The following is a 21010-nucleotide window of genomic DNA, read 5'->3' as shown; positions in this document are numbered from 1 at the left end:
TATTCTTTCTCCTCACAGAATAGCAGGCACCAAAGAAGAGTACTCCACCCTTATTTCAGCATTTTAGTTTTGTTCCAGCAACTTTTCTGTCAACTTTACTCTCATTAGTCACCCCAACTGAAATTTGTGTTTGGTAAGTGAAACTACATTAAGTGAAACCATTCAAAGCTTTCAGTTTGTGTGTGTTAACTGTACCATGTCTGCTAAAAGCCACCACTGCACACTTCACACTTTGGATAAACCAACACACTTCTTACCTGGCCCAACACAAAAAACCTTCTCGAAGTCAGCACATATACACATCTGCTTGTACAGCTGTGGGGACTGAGCCAGGTAGGCACTGCTTTTGAAGTATGATACAGTAAACACATTGGCTCCTCCTTCACTGGCAGCTGAAAAGCAAGTGCTTGCAATAATTATTAAAATAAAAATGTAAAAAATAAATCAGAGGTAGAATGATAGACAATTGGTCTCACATTTAGAGATCAGAAGGAGATTTTTCTTTAAAGCGTATTAGAGGAAAAAGATGTATTTGCATCCAATAATGCTAAGGGAAGTTTTGCAGCTCAGCGCTGTCACACACTGCCTTGCAACTCTCCAAACTTATTTGGGGTAGTTTAAAATGTTACTATTCCCAGCTGCCCTTCACCTTAGGGTAAGAACAGCAGAGAATGCATGCTTGTACCACCACACCTACTTGCGGCCCAACATTTCTGTGGAAACCAATCTTTATCAGTGACATAGGCTTCCAGGAGTTAACTGTAGAGGCTGAGATGAAAGTGCATATCCTGTTTTGCCAGGACCATCCTCTCGAGCTGAAGGCATAAATATCTCTCAAGAGTCAAAACTAGATTTACCAGAGGACATCTGCCAAAGGTATAAAGCTTCTTCTCAGTTAGAGACGGTTTCCATAGGTTACCTTGAGAGAACAGGAACCAAGAACACATGCATTTGAATCCCTTACTGCAAACTGCCTACCAAAACTATCAGCTGAGTCACTTTACCCTTCCATTTCCCAGTGTGTGATAGATATGAGAGTTCTAGTTGCCTAACTTGCTAAGAAAAGCATGCCAAAGTAAATATTAGTTAATAATCTTTTAAAATTCTAATGTTAAGATAACTCTTAGTAAAGTACTAATTATTATTATTATTATTATTATTATTATTGTTACTAACCATTCCACTGAGATTAATGTTTCTTTTCCTTCATTCCCACTACTCTCACTAAAATGGTTTCGGTGAATATTTACAGTTATTTTTGAATACAGGCAACTTTTAAAATCTCAAACCTTAGAACAGCTATGATATTTATATTTGAAGTTTAGTAGGATTGCAGCAACTTAACTTAGTTATTTTTACAAAATATGATCTCATTCAAACAATGGGATGCTTGCTTGCTTGCTTTCAATGGTACACTGCACAGTAAGAATAGCACACTTCCTCAAAGGTCCTATGTAAATAAACTACTTGGGAGTCTTTAGTACTTCACACTGTTTCAACTGTCTGTAGGAAAAAAGTTATCTAATCTTATAGTTCAACAACACTTTCCATGTTGAAGGAATAGTTGCTTGCATGTATTTTGTTAAAAAGCCCTTTTTTATCTCAATCAAGAGCTGTCTTCAAAAATATAGAGAAATATAAAATTCAGTGAGCAAAATGTATGCATCTAATGAATGCACATACAATGAGAATACAAATATTGTACCCTACGTTTTCCATTCCATATGTCTTAGTGACACCAACTAAACCTCAAAGAACACCAATAAGATGGAAGAAAAAACATCCATCAGTAAATCAAGTAATTGGACTTTTAAAAACAATACAGCAGTTCAACAACTGTACTAGAATCAAAATCTAGATTTCCAGACTCTCAGTCGGTCTGAAGCTGTTGTGCCACACTTTCAGAATGATCTACCGCTTCCATTCAGCCACATGCTCATTGCTAAAGAAGTAAGTACTGTATATAATGGCATCATCTTTTATATCATATGTTTGTTGTAAGTGCTTTATGATGGAAGCTGCTTTTAATCTAAATTAGAGTGGGGTGTTTTTGATACTGGGAATGGAACTGGCACTGCTCAACACTGAGAACACTGATTTGAAAAACAATGCATATGATCAGACTCCTGTATTTAAACAAATTAAAACTTTAAATGCACTGTAGAGTACATAAATCAGGTATATATAGTATTTGTCTTGTCATTCTTTTATCATCTGAATTCAGGAGAGTAAAGGACAACTGTGATACCTGCTAGAAGAAGTTTGCTATGTTACATCTAAATTAGAAATTGAGCTTTATCTTTTTCAAATAGAAACTTAACTAAATTTTTGGCAGATAGGTATGCTGAGCAACTGTAAAAGAAGCAGACCTGTGGCTGCTGGATCACATATACAATACCTGAAATTATTTTGGGAGTCTGAATTTCCACAAATCCCTTGCGAATAAGAGTTTCTCGGAAAAGCTGACAAATACCAGACTGAAGGCAGAAGATTGCCTGACTAGTGGAGGTCTATAAGAAGAAGATAAAATAATGAATCCTAAGTTAGTTTTTCCTGACTCTGTTCTTTTTCTGGACAGCTGGAAGGATGAATCTCTTCTCTTAGGAACACTTGATTATTAGTATTTGCCTAAACAGAGAAAAGTGCAAATTGATAATTGTTTATTACACAAAAAGAAACAGCAAAGGAAACAAGAGAAACTACTCATTCCAATTTATTGCATATTCAGTTATAAAGGAGGCACTACGGTCAATTCTACATTTAAAGAATCACTGATTTATGAGATGAGCTTCTGCAAATACAGGCTTTATAATAAGAAATTGAATAAAAACACTAAACCTATTAAAAAGCCTTCAGCACACTGAACCAGAACAGCTGCATGATAAAAAGTGCATGATAAAAGCACAGCCCTCAATACGTAAGGGGAGAAATGTTTTGAGTCTATTAAAGGCTACTGAATACAATGTTTTTTATGTGAAAAACACAGCCAGTTGTTAACCATGTACAACCCATCCCAAAACCATGGTCTAAACTCCTAGCATTTAAAGCAGTCCACGCAACACCCGATCATATGAACTGCAGTTCTGCTGTCTTTTCAAAATTTACTTCAAAAGCACATTTAGCTGAAAACAAAAGTAGATTTAGCTGAATTCACCATCATCATCTTCTTGTTTATGTACATGATGCAGTTATGCTACTTAAGCTAACAAATACCTACACCAAGTGTTCCTGTAACACTCTTGGGCTTTAGTGTGAAGAAAAAAAAAAACCCTTAGCAAACGCTGAAAACACTGCAGTACGTCAACACTGAACCCATATCTGATTTTGTGCTCGCAGCATTTAAGACCTGACAGTTAGAAGCCTAGAAGCATATAAAAAACCTAACGAATTCTTGCAAACAACTAAGAGAACAGTTCTTTACGACAATCTGCGTCATAGCACTGTTTACTTCTGCTTTCTGAAAGGTACCTAACTTTTCAGTTAGGGTAAGAGCAGCCTTGTGGGCTTTTTCACATGACTTCTACCAAACCACAAAACAAAACACCCCCCAACCAAAACAAATTATATAAGCACCCAAATTTAGACAATCAGTCAGTAGATACATTGAAATAAAGCTACATCCATCACCTCTGCAAGATAAAGATATCACTTCACTGCAAAACCAAAAGAGAAAACTGTAATAATACTGCAGATCTGTAGTAATTTGGAGTTATTCGCAATTTTAGCTGACCGATAAAATATCTCAAGAGGGTAAGTGGTTCAGACTAGTAAATAATAGCTAGCAGCTCTCACTGTCTGATAGCATTAACCACAGCTGCTACTCCCACTACTTTCAAAATGAAGGAAATGAGGTTTTGAGCAACAGTTACAAAAGTACCCTCAAACTTTTTCACCTTTTTTACATGGGTCTCCCAGAATAGACATATGCTAAGACTTTTGCCTGAGTTCTGGGCATAATTTGGCACTGTTACATCAAAGCATTGGGATGATTCAAAGGGATTTTTTTTTCCTTAACCATCTCCTACTTAGAAGTGAAAGACATTGCCCAAGAGATGACAACTTAAACAATCACATTTGGGTTTACCAACACAGTTTTTGATAAACTAGACAAATTTCCAAAAATGCTAAGAGACAAAATGTGTAACATTTACTTAAAGCAGGATAGTAACAGTGCCTCCTCTGCTCTTCTGATGAACCAACACCAGTTGCATGCCAGAGCAGGTAAGAATGCAGTCCTAAGTCATACACTAGGAAAAAGAAAAATGGTTGCTAAACCCAATCTGAAAGCAATTACTTGGTCTGACCTAAAAGTGTGCACAGAAAGAGAGTCAGTCAATAACTAACACAGTTCTCCATTAACAATAATTTGTCAGGTGGCAACTCCTCCTGGCTTTAGTAAGGATGCAGAGCAAAGGCTCTTGTCTTCCTAATCCCATCTATAATGATAAATTATGCTTTAAAAATAGCATTTATGAAAGCAGCCAAATTTACAGATCTGGACGTTGAAGCTTTTATTTAACTACAGACCAAGGAAAGAACAAGCAGCAATTCTCCATACCTCAAATCAGATCTGACAAGACTGCTGTTCTTGCTACCAAAGGCAGACGAGTTTCAGTGCCCATTCATTCAGAGACTGCCAACTGGGATAACTGTTGAGAATTTGTGATACTGCAGACTCCTTGTAAGAATTAAACAGACCAGCAAGACATTTGAGATAAGCTCCTAAAGAACTGCAACTGTCAACGTGCAGTGGAGTCAAATGGATGACCTCAAAAGTTTTATGTGCCACTAAAACTTTCCAAAGACTTTAAAGATTATTTTGTATCTACGCATGGAGCAAAACATTTCAGATTTAATTACATCCTTTGCACTGGTATAACGTTTAGGACAAAAAGAGAGTGAATTTATCCGAAGAAAATAATTCAAGCTGTTATCCTGTCTTTATACCATGTTTGGTACGGTGGTAGGTAACACAGTTACCATTTGAGCTACCACACTTAGGTACAACACAGCCATCAAATGAATTGGATTTTTACCTTTGCCTTAAAAAAAATTTTGCCATGGCATTCTTTCCCGGTAGTGTTTACCCTAATGTGAACTCTTCCATGTGTATATTGACAAACTATCTTACCTGAGACTATGGCAAAGACAGTAAATATTCCTTCAAGAATCAAGCAGAAACAGAAACAAACTTATGCCACTTAAATGCTGTGTTAGTTAACAGTGTTAATGTTTTAACTTGGTCTGCGGAGTTGATTTTACAGGGGAAATGATTTTTAATAATCACCTTTGTTACAGACAGCAGAAAAAATATTTAACTAACAATGCTGACATATCAGTTTTAGTCATAACCTCACTCTAATTTCACCTGTGTGTTTATTGTTTAAATACCACAAAGGAAAATATTAGCAATAATAGAACAGAGCCTATTTTAACACCTTAAGCAAGATTATAAAAACAATTATCACATTTCATTCGGCACAAGCTGCAGTGTTAGAATAATAGCAATGTAAGTTGCCAGAGACCAGCAAATGTGTTTCAGTGGAATTGAGGGCAGTTAACACCTTATGTGATCATATCTTGAAGAGGTGCAACTGAGGCACAAAGTTATGAACTTTCCTTTTTACTCTCACCTCAGCTATAAAATTTGTTCCACTCACCTCAGTTTTGCTTTTCCGTTTGCCTCCTGGCACTACCTATCTTCCACCATGAACAATCACTAAATATATAAGGTAGGCTAAAAGGGAAAATAAGGTAATGTATATTCTTTCAAGTAATATACATTATTTTAAATAATGTAAATAATTTTTCAATTCCTCTACTATAGATATGAGACATGAAGGTTTTACAAGGACAGAGGATTTATTGGTAAATAACAATTCTTTAACCTCAAAGTGATTGAAGTCAACCTTTACTCAAATTTTAATATTATTTATAGCATAAGAAGGTGTGAACATAAAGTTTGTGTCTAAACAACTGGGACTGTGTTATGTCTTCACTACCAAATTACCACCCACAACAAAATGAACTTGCATCTGCTTGTTCATTCCAGCTTTAATTCAGTCAGGAAAAACACAGCTTTTGCAATGAGTAAACTGTATTCAACACAATAAAATCAAGCTTGAGGTAATAAGTATTTTGAAAAAAACTGCATTAAGATCATGCAAAACTGCATTAAGATCATATATTTTCATATAACATAGTCTGACATTCATAAACTACTAAACATACAGTTTATTGTTTATGCTTTACCCTGAGCAGTTTAAACAGGATAATCTTGACCCTAAAACCAGTATGTTTTGGTCTCAATGAGCTGTGCATTAGCAGACCCAATTATAGCATCAGGACTGCAAAATGCATATAATTCAAGTCAAATTTGGACAGATACTCTTAAGATAAAAACCCTGCTGGACATCAAAAATAAGCCAGAGCAAGGACATCGGTCGGGTCCTTTGTTAAAACTGGATGAACCTGAATTGATTTTTTCTGCAGAGGAAGAAAACTAAGAAGCAAAACACAAAAATCAGTGTTTCACTTGTTCTTTCTTCATTTTTTTTTTATCTACCACAGATCTTCAGGAAATATGGTTTCTGTAGGTGTTTTCACAGACATGGAAAATCTACACATCATCAGTTAAGCTTAAGAACAACAGAAAAGATTTAGAAACACAATCAGCACTCCAATTTGCCTTTTTTAATTGTTTCTATAAAGCAACAGTAAATCAAACATCTTTAGAATCAACTGTTTTGACTTTCATTAAGCTATCATGAAAAATAGATACTTAAGTCAACAGTGGTTTCCTCACAGTCACCTGTGGTTATGTGACAAAAAATCCCGTCTATACAAAGACTCTTCTTTTCTTTTACCATCTCTCTTTTCTCTATACTGCCAATTTTTCTAGTCCACAAGTAGGTGATCTGTCTTTTATGAGTTAACCCATTAGGAATAAATTCACTCTTCCTCAGTCATCATTCCTTGGAAAGGATTTTTAAAACCCCTTCACCCTAAATAATCTCCATTTTCCCTCCATACATCAGAACAATTACTACAGCAATAGCTTGGTATCTTGGTATTTAAGTGCTTCCATCGCTAACCTCAAAACAAACTACCAGACACCTCTGGGAGATCTTTGTATACAACCAAAATGTAAGACTGTTAAAAATACAGTGCCATCTATTTTCACTTGTACACAAGAATGGCTTGCAATCTTTGTAGAATACTTTGCATATTACATCTCCACTAATGTAATTTCTTTATTACTAATTGCACTCCTCCTACTGTATCATAATCAAACTTTCCTTGGTATGCATCATAGCTGGATGGAGTGATGATATTTTTGGAAATTCAGTCCCTTTCATTCATGCAATAACTGTGTTTCACAGAACCACTTTATCACTATTTGGCCCTATTCAGTGAACTCATTGGTTAATCACTACTTAAAATTGGTTAAAATACTTAACTACTTTAAAGACTGTATTTAAATGGACAAAAATTATTTTAGTTCCATACTAAGGACTTTTTTTAGTCTGAGTCTAGCCAAGATCTATGCATTTTATTTGTTAAATCTTTCTCCAAAAATAGTATCTCTATTTCTGATGTTCAATGACCTCCTTCTTCCTTAAAAAACTGGGGCACTGAGGAAACCAGAACAAGATGGTACATGTATCTGTGGTTGGACTTCCTCTCACACTTACAGGAACAGATCATCACAGCATCTCTGTTAGAACCATTCTGTTAACATTTCTTTCCTACTGCCCATGATTTGGTTTTCCTAAAAAGAAGAGGTATGGGAGAACCATGGCTAACAATGAGCTTTTAACACATTGCGTCTTCTAATCCTCCTTAGAAAATGCCTACTAATGCAGTGCACTTGATACACTAGGGGCTCTCTGAAGTCCCATTTGTACTACAGCTTCAGTCTATGCAACCAAACTGAAAATCAATTACTGCTTTTTGAAGGGTTTTTTTTTAGTTGAAGGACAAACTGCTTTCATGTCCTTGCTCTTAGGATGTGCACATATATATAAGCACATGTATTCTCAATGGGATTTCCCCTTTCTCCATTAAATACCTTTTCTGCTTATTCAGGTCCCCCTTTAATAAAACCAGGTCATAGTAACATGTAATTATTTAGAATCTTCGTTTGCAAAGCAAATTTATGAATCTACAAACTTATGAGCCTACTGGTCCAAAATAATCTGCTTTTGTCCTGAAACAAAGAAATGTCCAACAGAAAAACCACACAGAGATGTGACACAGTCAGAGACAGTAACTTTTCCTGTACATAGGAGGCAGGTAAGAGAGATACCTAAACCTAACCAAGGGAAAGATAAGGCCAAATTACATCCAGCCAAAGATGCATGCAGAGGACGAGACATAAGGCACCGAAATACTGAGAGTTCACATTTCATCCTTCCATCAATTTCATAAAAAGCTAACCTGAATTCCTGTTCAGCATGAAATAGATGTTTAGCACCACATTGTGGCACCTGTTGGAGATAAGGAGACAAATAGCTCCTCCTGTAGAAGGGAGAGTTAAGGTTCAGACGTCAAAAAAAGGTGCCAAACATCGCTGAATAAATGGTGTACCGACAATGGTTGGGACATGTAAGTTAGAAAAGGTTATAGCATCCACTCACCTCAGCAGCTATACCCTCCAGGCAGGATACTGACACTGATGTTCTGTATACTACACTGGCAGAGATATATAAGAAGTATTGGGAGAGTCCTGCTGGACTACTGAAGGTGTACAGGGATGGAAAAATTTCAGCCCACCCCTTTCTGTTCCACCTCTTGTGTTTATTCTGGCATTACAGTCTTCCTTCTTTTTCCATTACTATATACCTTCTTAGGTTTTACTCTGCAGATGATCTCATCTGAATTACATCCAAGGACACTTTCATGCCATTATTTTCAGCTAGTATTTTTAACTGCTATTTCCCTTTGTATTATTTCTCTGTTCTCTTTGGGGTTCATGGCTCTTTCCAGTTTATTATACAGGTATTTAATTAATTTAATGGATTTTCTTAAGTTTCTCTGAAGCACCATTGAGTATTTTTCTCCATCACCCAAAGTTCAAGTCAAACTCACACTTTGAGCAAACCCAGGGTTCTCTCTTCAGTTTAGTACACTGCCTTACCACTACCATAAGCCAGTGATCCTTTAAATGATTTTCACTTGCAACCATTAGTATAGAATTTTTTTCATCAAAGGCTTAATTTAAGACACAGATGAAAAGACCAAGATGATGAGATACTGAGTAAACTGAAAAGTAATCACAAATTGAAGTTGCTCAGTATTATACAAAAGGTCCAGTGAAAAGCAATTAACTTTAGTCCAAGTAAAACAATTTGCAGAAGTAGTTTTAGTTGCTGAAATAAGGAGATAAGTGAGAATAAGTTCAAATGCTTTAAGCATCTCGGTGCCAGAACTTTTCCAAATTTTCCAATAACTAACTGACTTTTTTGTTTTATTTCCCAGGTCCATAGACTGATTTACTGAAAGACTGCTAGTATCAGAACTTTGAATGCAATACACCATAAATATGAGCTAAGCACACTCTTCGTTCAACGAAAAGTTAATTAAAATTTTACTGTGGAAAGCCAAATATGGGAAAAGACCAGAAAGCCTCATGTCAATATGAATGGTTAGCTACTTATACAGTTAGTGTTAGTTGCTATATCATGAAAAAAGGAGAAAAGTTCTGTAAGTGATTTAGTAGACAGCTTTTTGCTGCTGATCAGAGAGCGGAAATATTTGGGAGGTATTTGAATTCACAGAAGGCTGTGTCTCAATGACCTGGATGAAGAAAGGTGTTTCAGAAAAAAAGAAAAAGATATGAATGCTGTGGAAGAAACAAAGAGAATGTGATTGGTATCATGGCCTGTATAGTAGTAGAAGTACAATTTCACTTGTGAGACATGTATTACAGCACCTCAATTACATGCTACATTCAAAACTTCCATCTTGTATTTCAAAACTGAGCTCTTACTACAGTTTTTGGGTATCAAAGACAACATTTGAGAAAAAAATGTTGTCTCTAAATTGTCACTATTCAGTCACTTTTTACTTCTGTAAATAAAAAAGCCCAGACGTACATGGCCACATGCCAAATCCTAAATGTTCACTTTTAACCTACTAATATGTGTTCTTTGATTAATGTCAGGAAAGGTGAACATTTAGGATTAAAACTTCCTGTGTTTTCACAATGCCACTCAAACCCAGAAAAATATGTTGCTTATTTTACCTCTGGCCAACAATACACTTCTACCAAATCCAAAACTTTATTGCTTCATGGATTAGAAATGTGAAGAATAAACACTTGCAGTCAAGCATGAAACACAGCATGTTCCTTACCCTCAGATCAATGACTCTGTTGTCTAGTCTTGTATCTTGGTTTACAGTAGCTCTTCCATCCTAAACAGTTGTGCAAAAATAAGTAATTAATACATACACCTGCAAAGAAACCCCCCCAAAAAACCCCAAACTTAACAAAACTAAATCAAAGGAGAAAAACATCCTTTGGCACAAAGCCAAGGACTACTTCTAAGTTCAGCAGAATTTCTCGATCATTCTAGAAAGAACATACTGCAAACTGGCAGCATAGCAAAGCTTAAGGTTTAACTTCTCCCAGAGGTCACAGGCAGAATCCAGCTACGAGGATCCAGAAAACATACAACTGCAAACCCTCTGGTTTTGACCTCCTACTGCAGTTCAGCAGAAATCAAAGCTATAGAGATTTCTAACACTGTTCTGGATAACATAAAGGAAGTAAAATGCAAGCCTAACAAACCCCCCAAATCACTGCATTAAGGAAGTTGCCTGGCTTTCATGCTTTTGTTCAATTATAAAAACAATAAAAAGTATTTGAGGATGCAAAGTTTTCACCTCCTCTCCGTCCACTTCTGGCCGAACAGCATCATCCAGCTGTAAGGGCAGTCGGGGTTCAGCTGAACTGATCACATAGATCTGAAATTGAGAGAGGAACAGAAATAGCATGAGACTCAGCTCAAAAGGAGGTGTGATTTACAAAAGGATATTTCTGGCATAGACTTGAAACAGTGTTTGCATAGGCTGTTAGCTCTAAGACCGTGATTTTATTCAAATACTTGAGATACATGGGTGCATTCTCATGACAATACTATAAGTGCTTAGTTCTTATTTTCCTTCTGAAAGATTAAAAATATCTTTTTTTTTCTTCCAGGAAGCACTGAGCTGAGCAAGTACATACTGCCTGAGGGACAACCCTATTGGCATGAATACCAGGTCTGAAACTACTAGATTTCACAGAGTTTAGGTTCTGATTCCAGCAAGATCATCCTGTTCTTCTCGTTGTCACTGTATTATTTTACTTATAATCTGTTTTTATCTGAAAGAGCCATTTCAGATTGAAAATTTATGAGATGCCTAAAATACAAACAGAGAATATAAAACACCTTGCCTTGCCTGACAGTCTAGTCATAGGTGCAGTCAATTTTATATTCTTCCAGAAAAATCAAGCATATGATAATCTGCACATATATTAAAACACAGTTCTTCAAAATCTGCAGATTTTCTCCAACACTGTTAGCTAAAATTTACCTTACTGCTATAAATATAATAGCCATTGTATTCTACTGTTGCAGTGACTGTGTTTCAGCTGTATTGTAGGCATACAGCTTGGTTGAAAGCCTTTAGAAGGAAAGGATATTACTTAGAGGTTTAAATACGCTTTCTATTTAAACAAATTATAAAGTTGCACTTCCTCCAGCCCTACCACACAAGCTACAAGAGTTTTAGATTTCAAGAGCTTCCATACTGCTAAGCCAGTGCTTTACTTTGCTGAGAGTTACATATTCCATTCCATTGTATTAAGGGGAAGATTGTAACTTTCTGATAAAGAAGAAACTTCTGACTTGCACTTAGAAAGAAGCAGAATTTTTATTACAGTATCTGCTTCAGTTAAGAATCAAAAACTAGAATTAGAAGCATTCCTAGACAAATTATTCTAGTGAGATACCGTATTTTACTTGGTACTGTAATTCAAATGGCAGATAAAAATAGGAAATTCTAAAAATCACATCTCTTAAAGACAGAAATGTTTCGTGTTTACATATGATACACTGAAATCTGTAGTTTAAAGCAGCTTATTTCTCTATATGTTCTTTGCTTACTGACAAAGTTTATATATGTAGAGACAACCTAGATAGATAATCTCTCAAACAAATAACCAGTGCTCCATTTTCTCAAAAATTTACCCTTTGAACATGAAGCTCAACATCTTGCTGAGTACAACCTCCAATTTTCTGATGTGCTTTCCTCACAACACCTTCTACATCCACAATGCTCTCTTTGTTGATGCTGTCAATAAAGATAGAATAGAAGGCTTACTAAATTTCATGGCATACTGCACCAGACAGTACTGACCATTACGATGTTCATGTACTGTATGGACTGCAGGAACAACAAAACAGAGGTATAAGTTACTTATTATATATACATACATAATAACTGAGTATTGAAGGACTTTGCTAAAATATTCCCAGTCACAATAAATTCAAACTGGGATGGAAGATTTGGGAGGGAAAGAATTATGATTAATTATTAGTGCTCGCTCATTCTTTGTGTGTGTATACATAAACTGACAAGTTGCCTAGTTCTTTTTCTAGGCCACATACACTCTTGTATGTGTCAGCTGATGCAATTATCTGAAAGATGTGTCTCAACCAGCAGAACAACAAACTGAAAGGAAGTCCTAGATCTGGAGGGGAAAATCAAAACTGACTGAGCTTGTTTAAACTACATGACTTGTTACTGAAAGATGCAAGATGCTTGTAAGTCATTTCTCTACAACAGGGGACTTCTTAATTGCTCTCCACAAACACTCACTAATAGGACATCAAAACACCATATAACATCTTGAAAGTCTTCCAAAAATATGAGATAAAATGTGTTATATAAGAAAATAATAACAGCCTCAAGAGTCATAGGTGAGGAAATAATTTGTATGAGCAGTTTTTATTTAGGTATTCAACGTGCTGGACTTCAAACCAGTCATTTTCTACAGATAATCTCACCTCCACTGGAAATATATTTTCACTCTGTCTCTTTGATAGCCTACTTACAAAAGGCCAAATATCAGAAAATATTTCTTTCCTTTTAGTGACAAATAACTATTAAAATTAACTTTATCTTTCACTTCTCAGGCCTTCTTGAGAAGACTGCAAAGCACTGTATGTACATCACTTAACCACACAAGCCCTTAGAAAGCAGGAAAGTAGTGGGCCCATAATTTAACTGCATATAGTAAGAGGTGAGCAAGGATGTCATCAGACAAGCTGGCCACTACTGAGCTTGGTAAAGCAAAAAGCAATTAACAATCCTCAAGTTTACAAGGCTGGGTTTTTTTTTTTAGTAAGACCCCTCTCTGTGTCCCACAAAACCCATACAGCTAAGTTGGAGGGTGGCAAGATAATATTTATATGTACAGGAGGTGTTGCTAAGGGGCAGTAACCCCCAGTTAAAGGAGGTAAGACAAAGTACAAGCAGGTACAAGCCTCTGCTGATGGTAAATACAGTTCTATTCGCTTGCATCTGCATCAGTTTATTTAGCACTGCCTGGAGTAAGTCTGTCTAAGAGCTGTAAACAAATTCTAGGTATTCTGGGCCTAAAGCCTTTTTGTAGAGCTACAGTAAAACCGCATGAGAAACTTAACAGGATTGAGAAGTTCCTCTTTAGAAACATCTATGTTTGGAATTAGTCATTCTCTCACATTTTTAAAGTAGGATTCATCCGCTAAACAATTAAGTTTATCTTCTTAGTTGATGAGGGACACTTCGCTTTCTTTGATAAAGCCTGAGTGGTGTTACCCAGAAGCAGCTGAGATACAAATCACCAAGTGCTGCCAACTATGACTGCTTGCTTGTCCTGCTTTCTGCTATTCCTGAAGCATCCATATCAGCCCTAAGAAAAGCTAGACAGATTTTGGGTCTAACCTGGAATACACTTTAAGTTATCCAACAGAATTTTTGAATAAAAATGATCAAAGTTTTGAAAACTCTTACGATATTAAAGTAACAGTGGAAAATTCAAGCATCAAAATTCTCGAAACACTGCTACAACTAAACTACAAGTAACTAAAAAAAACCCCCAAATTCGAGCATTTTAGTTGATTACACTATTTCTTTGATGGCAGTACTTTCAGGTGATAGAACTCATTGGCAGCTCCTCTAATATTTATACAGACCATGGTGCTTCATATGCTTGACTTGCTTAACCACTAGGTAATTCCACATACTGCATAAAATCTGGGAATAGTATGTTTTTGTGATACATGTACACTTTAAAAGAGCTACAGTTGCTCAAATCAGTATAATGAACAAATGACTAAATTTATACAAAGCAGAGGTTGACAGTAGGCTTTAAATCAGAATTCATTTAGTTAAGGGTGAGCCTCCATTCATCTCCATTATTTAAGGAGAGGCAACAAATTCAGGAAAGACAAGGAGAAATGACACTAAGTGCTTAGAAGTACACTCTCTTACAAATGATCCTGTTTAAAACTCCTTAAAAAAAGACTGAGGCAGCAATACAATGCTTTGAATGCAAGAGAACATGCTAATAAGAAAGGCACAGAGAATATATAATGCTAAAATAGTATTAGGCATAACTATAAATTCCCTTTGCTTTTCAAGTGAATGTTTAAAAGAATAAAAGTTTTACTCTTGTGCTAACTTATTTTTCCCTGCACAGCTCTCCTCTATTTTTCCCTGCTTCCTTTTTCATGTCAACATTTTGGCAAATGCCCAGAAAACACCACTAACGACATGAATAGCAGTGTCTTCATTGCAAATATAAGTTTCTAATCTGATTAATAAAAACCCTCACTAATGATTGCAAATAAAAATGTTTTAAACTTATTGAAAATGTTTTAAACTTATTGAAGTAAATTCTCTGCAGTGACAAAGAAAATAATAATTAAATGGAAATGTGTTGTTTGATGGATTCATAATAAAGTTACTGATCCCATGTTTGAGAACTGGTGTTAGTGAAGTCATTACAGAGCTTTGATCAGAACCTGTACGGAATTCAAGACATGCAAAATGGAATCAATTTAAAAATACAGGAAGAAACTGACTTTTGCACCATTGTAACTGTAATACTGCTATGCAAACTTGCGTAACAGAACTTTAAAACTTTGCACTTGCGATTAAATGTGCTTTTTCCTCTCTTTCTAAACAGGAGTTGCAATTAAAATTATGTTTCTTAGTCTGGAACATATTTTAAAACATCCCTTAGTCATTAAATCTGCCATAATTTTAAGATGTATTTCAACGGAGTTCCTACCTATATAGATCCCTGTATCTAAATATGCATGTAATTGCCTGGGCACAAAAAAGCACTACCAAGTTTTCTACTGCATATGACCATCTTTGTATTTGCAAGCATTCATCGTTACTCTAAACTTTCATTCCATAATCAGAAAATATGCTTTTGCTCATTCAGACTACATATCTAATCTGGTATGGAAGTAAAAACTCGTACTTCGAGTTTCGTTTGAACTGTGCTCAGCAAGATCTAGTGCTGGAAATATCTGAAGTCCCTAACAGTGCATCAAATGTAAACTACAGAAACCTAGAAGTTGATGCTTTGATCCCAACAGGTAATTCCAAGAAGGTTACTGAAATGGTAATTTCAGTTCAAGCTACATAAGAAACAAGATGTTTTTAATTAAATGACGGTAACTACAGCAAAGTGTTCTCTGCAGCAGCAGCACTAAGTCATCTCGGTGATTTTTTAATAAAATTCCCCTGGGTAACAAAAAACCCCCAAACAAACTAAAAAAAGTAAACAAGTAGCAGAAAAACATGACGAAGATATCACCATCTCCATTAAAGACAACAATATTTCTATCTGTAATTAGTATTACAAAGGACTAGAAACTAAGTTAGGGTGCATGATCCATTAAGACAGATGACATCTTTATATTGTTTAATCCTTAAAGAAGCTGTTTCAGTAACAGATTCATAAAGTCCAATGCTAAAAAATTCCTCTGCATGGCAAACTGCTTCTTTATATGTAATGTTCCTATATAATTACTAAAATGCCCACTAGATGCCTTATGTCCCTCTTAATTATCTGCATGTCTATTAGCCAAGACTTTCTCTTTTAACCACAGGATTGCATTATTGCAGTCTGTATGACAACATCTTTCATCAACAGCTTCATGTTGCAAGCTGAACCCCATGCGGGCCTCCCTAAGTGAATCACAATCAACATTTTCTTGATCAAAATTCTGAAGAATTGGAAGAAACGTGATTATTCATAGACTTTAAATAGACAATGTTTTATTTAATGGAAGTATCTATACTTTTCAGACTTTTTTTTTTTTTTCCTTCAACACTTTTCTGGAAGCAGACCGCACAAATTATTATATTAATACATTATTAAATCCAGTATTAAATAATTGATGTAAAACTTTATAATCAATGATCCTTTATCTGAAGATCAGTGAAAGCTGAAGGCCATAGAGTTTACCCGGAAAAAATGAGCTCACTTTGTAAATAGTTGAAAGTATAAACATTTTATACTGAATTCAGTAAGAGCAACTGTAATACTGTCTGCACAAATACAGTAAGTATCCATTAAGCCCTCTGAAAGGGGAATTAACTGACACTGTATATATGAAGGCCAGCTAAACACCTAGACTTATTCTCTTCATTCTAAAAATATAACTATCTGTTTCCCATAACAACATTCTAACACCTGGATGAACTTGGGTATCTTCTAGGGGAAAAAAAAACCCCTATCTTCTTTTAAAGATTTTTAAGTAACAAACTCCACTACACATTTTTAATCATTTTCACTGAAAAAAATTTCACTTCGTTTCCCTTCTGAATTTACCTAGCTTCACCACCTGTTGATTGCATCTTGTCACACCTTTGTCTCTGCAAAGTAAAGAACCCTCCTCCACTGGCAGAAAATCTTCCTGCATAGGTACCATCAGACTAGGGTTTAAATTACTTACTAATTTATCTTGGATAGAACTGAGAGTTTTTCTTTAGTCTCACAGGAAGGCAGATTTGCCTGTCCACGTATCATTTCATCTTGCAGCTTCACCATCAACCTTTTCCAATTTGACATATATTCAGACACAATGTGGATAAAACATTCCAGAAATGGTCTAATGACTGGCATATATTACGCGAATGGCATTTTATTCCTCTTTTTCAAAGAGATCTCCTAGCATAGTAGGTAAGAGAACTGCATGGACTTAAGTCAGTTATCTATCATGCCCTCACATTTCTCTTCACTTACTTTCCTACCTATTAATCCTGAACATACACAAAATCTGAACTAATGATCACAAAGGTACAAATTCACACTGAAGAGCATCAAAGTGATTATTCTAAATGAACCCTGGTTACTCCCTAGATCCCAGTTTACCATTCCAATTTCTATGTCACCAGCAAATTTAACAGCTGCAATTTGACCTTTCTTCCAGATCACTGACATTAAACAGAAATAGATAAAGAAAATGTTTCTGCAATATCCAGCAGTTTTCCTGGTATTACCAATTTATCAGGCTGATGAACTTATGCATATTTTCTATATTGTGAGGTATTTTTCACACAGGTTTACCCATCTCTTTTTTTTTTTTTTTTTTTCTATTTTAATCTCTTTTCTGGGTTTTCATTCTCTAGCCTACTATAAAGAGTAATCAGATTACTTCTTGAGCGAGGGCATATTGTTTGGGCAGCTAAATTAGAATCTGTTAACCACCTCTCCCAACTGCTATATCATATCATGTGGCTACAGAAGCAGGGCAGGGCAAAGGCTCAATGCTGATATAAAAAAAAAAAAAAAAAAAGAGAGAGAAAGAAAACCAAAACTGACCACACCCAATAATTTATGGAAAAAAAGCAGGTTGATAAATTACTAATTGCACCACTTGGCACCTCTGCTTGCTGAAAGAGACAATTAACTCTTTCTCTTATACAGCATCCCTTGCAGGACTAGGCTGTTTTTTGTTTTTTTTTTTTTTCTGATAACGACATAAGAACTCCACAGCTGTCAATCCTGTATCTTGACTTGCTCTATGTTGTGCGTTACATATGTTTTGGAAGTTTAACTAGAAACTTCATAGTTAACTCATGGAAATTTCTTTGTAAAACTGAGTTAAACCAGTATTAAGTATTTTTCACCAAAAAGAATTCACATTCTTATGATAATGGAGATAATTAGTATATGAATGTTGCTAGACCACAGAAGATTATGAAAGTTCTTGGTTTCCATGTGCCAATATCTAAAGGAGGAACTGGCTTGTTTATTATTTATGAAAATTTATACCAAAAATGCTCATGATTTAATAAGTCCTCATTAAAAATTCAAGATCCAGAATTTCATTAACTATTTTAAAGAAAGTTTTGGACCCAATATCAAAATATGAGAAAGTAGCACATGAAAAACAACATTTATGTACTGCCAGTGAAAAAGTTTAGTATAAAATTTGATTGAAACATAAGGTATTTAAGTTAAATGTTTTCTTCAATAAATGTGTACTTTCTCATTTAGTGTGTAGGAAACAAGAGATGATGAAAAAAGACACTGAGAAAGGCAGAGAAACAGTGTAGTTATTTTTAGACATCTAAGACCAGCCTCATCTGCTCGTAATAATGGCATGATTCCACAGCAGGTGAAAACTAACAGGAGAGTGACTGTAAAAAGACAAGGCACATACTGTTGCTGTGCTTCAGGTGTTCCTGGCACAGTGGCTACACGTGCACTTAGAAGTCAGGGAACAGCAGCAGCCTCTAAAGGACAAGAGGCAGCTGCAACAGTGACATCAGACAAAATTGTAGAAGATGATAAAACACTGGAAAAAGCAAGAGCATGGAAGGATATTGGTTTGATGGTGGGAAGGAATCATGAGAAGATGATTGCATTAATTGTTTAAAAACAAAAGCAAACCCCCCAAAAGAAAACCCAGAAGGCTGTAGCAGAGAAAGTTCTATCATTCAGAGAATATGATGCTAAGCATGTAAGCATTTCAGAAGTACACATAATGAGTAAAACACACATGCTATAGAGAGGCTGAGTTATCAGGATTTAGCTAGCAAATGCTACTGCAAAAAGGAGCAGAATGAAAAGTCAAAACACAGTGCAAACATCATGAGTCTGGCTACTCAGAGGAAATCAAGTCTGTCACATCAAGAAAAGTGAGGAGATGACAGGGAGTTGGAAAGAAGCTAAGGATGATGTTCCATCTGATTTAACAGTTCACTGCTGCCAGAAGAGAAAGCAGCTTTGCCCTCCACTCCTTACAGATACCCTTTACCACCTTTTACCACTCCTTGTTAGCTCTGGACCTCCATGACCTAGTTTAAATCACTAACCTGACAGAAAACTAACCAAGTAAAAAAAGATTAGTGATAAAAAAAGTCACAGAAGGCTTACAAGTGGCAGAGTCAGCACACAAAAGAAAAGAGTAAGGACCAGCTTCCCTCTCATGAGCTCCTCACCACTTGAGCTCTGCTGCTCACGAAATGTAAGAAATTCAGTTGTGGAGGAAAGAACCACAAAGAAAACTGAAAAAGAGAGATGTTGGAGGGAACTGGAGAACAGGAGAGTGAGCATCACAACTGTAAGAGTTGTTTCACTGTTTTGTAGGGCAAGTTCATTAATAGAATACAGGCAGACTATTGGTAGGTTAGACGGAGATGAATTGGGGAATGAGTAGATTATACACTTAATTCTTTTCAAAGATTCTAAGTGCTAGAGAGAACAAACTATTTCATGAAGAAACAGAACACTTCACTTTGGCTCATAAACACCTGTAAACAGCATGCTTCACACTGGCACTGCCAACACTAAGCACCGCCAAACAACAAACACTGCTGGTTCTGTTTTCCCATTGCCTTGAACCTCATCAGCAGAAGCATTATCCTAACCTTTTTAACTTGGCTTCTGGAAGTCTATATTATAATGAATCCCTCCTCTCTCTGACATATTGAAAGTTGAAGGCTGTAGCTGCAAAAGCTAATTAGTGGGGGCTCCCTTCCCAGGCATGAGAGTAGTGCCAAGAACTACACAGAAGCAACTGAAGTGCCACATGTTAAACATATTATTGCACCGAATTGATTCACATTTCTATTTGTGAACAAGTAGGTATACATTATTAAAAGCTCTACTATAAAAACACCTTTGTCATGCAAGCATATTTAGTACTGGACAATCTGAAAGCACAATCTTGAAGCAAGTAGCAGGAGAAGGTAATTTTTTAAGAATAAAACAAACCAAATAACAGAATGTAAATTGCTGCAACAAACACTTGTTTAATTGGGAAGTCTAACTATTATCTGCCCCCCCCCCCCAATATTTTAAAATGTAACTTAAAACCCTCATTAAACACTTAAAACCCTCATTAAACATTCTACTGCCAAAAATAAGGTGTAAATAAGATTAATTCAGTGCACAGAAGCTACTCTTATCTTCTTCAACTCAGTAAGCCACTTACAATATGGAACTTCTTTACATCAGTTCTAGCTATAAAATGTATTACTACACTACACATCTTGTAGAAGAAAAACCCTGAACATGTGCAGACACACACAAACACCACACACAAAATGAAGTGTCCCACTAAGCTCAGCTTGCCAGACTTTTTGTTAGCCAGCTTGAAAGTAAATGTAGGTTGTCTATGTCGAGAGAATGCTGCTTCAGCAGTTCAGAATGAATTTCAAGCCTGTTCTCTATTTTATCTTTTGTCAGTGTAATGTATTCAAAGCAATAGTGAGCTGACAATTTAAATAACTACATTTTAAAACAAACGAAGCATTGATGTTAATGTGTGAAAATGGTCCCAACCCCTGGGAGTCCTGGTTCCCACCATTGTTTACTCTGACAACAGGATATAATTGCTTACTTACTTGGCAGCAAACTTTACCATCTGCTTGCTTGCATGCTGTCCCACAGCCACAAGAGCCTGGATATTAAACTGCTGCTGACGCAGGACTAAGAAACACTGCTTTC

General features: G+C 35.9%; 1 protein-coding gene across 2 annotated transcripts in view; it reads right to left on the bottom strand.

Moving 5' to 3' along the window:
• DARS1 (aspartyl-tRNA synthetase 1) overlaps window positions 1-21010 on the bottom strand; it is a 41461-nt gene that overhangs the window by 7835 nt on the left and 12616 nt on the right. The window contains exons 5-10 of one of the 2 annotated variants that reach the window (XM_074910650.1): window positions 20908-21005; window positions 12237-12339; window positions 10888-10968; window positions 10357-10416; window positions 2399-2510; window positions 258-392 (exon numbers count right to left, since the gene is read on the bottom strand). In XM_074910650.1, the coding sequence (XP_074766751.1) occupies window positions 258-392; window positions 2399-2510; window positions 10357-10416; window positions 10888-10968; window positions 12237-12339; window positions 20908-21005 (589 nt within the window). Of the gene's footprint in view, window positions 1-257; window positions 393-2398; window positions 2511-10356; window positions 10417-10887; window positions 10969-12236; window positions 12340-20907 lie in introns of both variants that reach the window. The other variant, XM_074910649.1, reaches the window with a different exon arrangement.

This window comes from Athene noctua, chromosome 7, assembly GCF_965140245.1.
Source record: "Athene noctua chromosome 7, bAthNoc1.hap1.1, whole genome shotgun sequence".
NCBI lineage: Eukaryota > Metazoa > Chordata > Aves > Strigiformes > Strigidae > Athene > Athene noctua.
Note: the sequence above shows the minus strand (reverse complement) of the source record. Positions and strands in the feature narration are given on the sequence as shown.